General features: G+C 52.2%; 1 protein-coding gene across 1 annotated transcript in view; it reads left to right on the top strand.

Moving 5' to 3' along the window:
• Positions 1-1834, top strand: part of LOC102429693 — a gene marked incomplete at its 3' end in the record, with an annotated part of 32114 nt that overhangs the window by 20662 nt on the left and 9618 nt on the right. The window contains exon 7 of the mRNA XM_023748876.1: positions 362-612. Coding sequence (XP_023604644.1) covers positions 362-612 — 251 coding nt within the window. The remainder of the gene's footprint in view (positions 1-361; positions 613-1834) is intronic.

The following is a 1834-nucleotide window of genomic DNA, read 5'->3' as shown; positions in this document are numbered from 1 at the left end:
AGCTCCATGACCTTTAGCTGGGTGCGCAGACAGATTTTCCTAAACCAGCAGCGTCTCTGGGTGTCCCGGTCTCATAAAGGAGAAGGATCAAGATGGTGGATGATCAACTAGATGATGTCCATTCATATCATGGAGGGACAATAGCAGCCACTGACCATCAGAATATTCATTAGTTTGAAAAAGTATTCACAGCTAATTAAGTAAGAAGAGTAAAATCCGTGAATCCTCCAATCACATTGGTGAAGGGACAGACACCAAGGCTCAATAGTGTAATCCCTGGCCCTTCTTCCCTGTCTTGTGTCTTCTCTCTCCCTCCCTGGCCTCCCCCTGCAGTTCCTGATACTCGTGTGTCTGATTCCAGGGGAGAAGTCTGAGGCTGGATCCCCCACTGGCTTAGGGGAGGTGAAAAGGCAGCTCCTGGTGGAAGTGGTGGGAAACTGCTTCTATAAGGTCAACAACCACTTGGACCACCTGTACAAACCACGGCCCATAGAGGAGATGGTCAGATCTGGGAAGGAGATGCTTGGTAAGGAGATGGAGTACAGTGATCTGAGCAGGAACTGTGAGCACTTTGTCACGGATCTAAGATATGGCAAGGCCCATGACCGCCAGGTAAGGTCCTCTGGTGGGGGGCTCCCTCTACCTTGATAGGTCTCTTTGGGGTAGAGGAGACAGGGCTGTGCATCCAAAAGAAAAAAATACCCCCAATGATGTAAAATTATGCTCCCTGCCTCCTCTTAGCTGGGAGTTAGCATGTCAGAGAACAAATCTCAGGTCAGTTTCTGATCCATTCAGGGTCTTTGAACAGGTCCCTTCCTATCTGTCCTCAGTTTCCCCAGGTACAGAAGGAGGCGATGTTTGGAGGACCTCTGGGCTCTGGCCACCTCTATCCCTTTAGGATCCTTCGCCTCTAAGACCCACCCTAAAGGCAGCTCCTGATGCCCTGTGTGCTGTCAGGGAAAGTCTGGGTCAACCCGGGACCATGACAGGTCTCCTAAGGCCCCAGAGAGCCCTCGGGCAAGAGATGCTCAAGGTCTGTGGCCCATGTAAGAGCTCGAGGACATGTTATGTAAGATCTGGGCACATCCTTACTGCTCTCCTCATTCCCTCTTATTAAAACACAGCTAGTAAGAGGCAGAAGCAGGATTCAATGCCCAGTGCTCCTGGCTCTTTCTGCTGAACCACAGCACCTCCAGGGCTCACAGCCCCTGTGGTTGGGTGATGGGCAGCCTAGATGGAGAAGATGAGGGGAGGAGGAGCAGGATTGGGAGGGGAATTAGAGATGTGATTCTCAGGTGGGGTGTTGAGGTGACTATTAGACATGCAGGTGGACCTGTTGAGTATAATTAGGACGTGTGAGTTGAGTCAGGGCTGAAGTGGGAGTGGAGATAGAAGTTTTTTGGGAACAGTACACAGAGCACAGTGATCCCTGAGGCCATGGTTTTCCGTTGTCACCCCTCAGCTCTGCTACCACCTCCCTCTGCAGAGCTGGAGCCCAGGTAGAGCCCAGACCACAGAGCCATTCCCACTTTCACCCCAGAGCTCTGACCCGGGAGCCCAGGAGGGAAGCCTCCTGCCTTATCCAGCCCTGTCACCACCAATTGGCCCCACCCAGGAGGCTCACACAGGCCCTGGAGTGGGTGGGACAGAAGTCTGGGGGTTGGTCAGAAAGACATGGGGTCACATAATCGAGTTCAGCATGGCCCTGAGTAAAGTCAAGAGGGAAAGATGAACAAAGAAGTGAATTCCAGAGAAGCTTCCAGGCTAAATGACCACTGTTGGATGTTGGCATGGAATGAGGGCAAAGGGAAGCTGGCCCCTGGTCTCAGATTGG

Source organism: Myotis lucifugus, unplaced genomic scaffold (assembly GCF_000147115.1).
Source record: "Myotis lucifugus unplaced genomic scaffold, Myoluc2.0 scaffold_2005, whole genome shotgun sequence".
Taxonomy (NCBI): domain Eukaryota; kingdom Metazoa; phylum Chordata; class Mammalia; order Chiroptera; family Vespertilionidae; genus Myotis; species Myotis lucifugus.
Note: the sequence above shows the minus strand (reverse complement) of the source record. Positions and strands in the feature narration are given on the sequence as shown.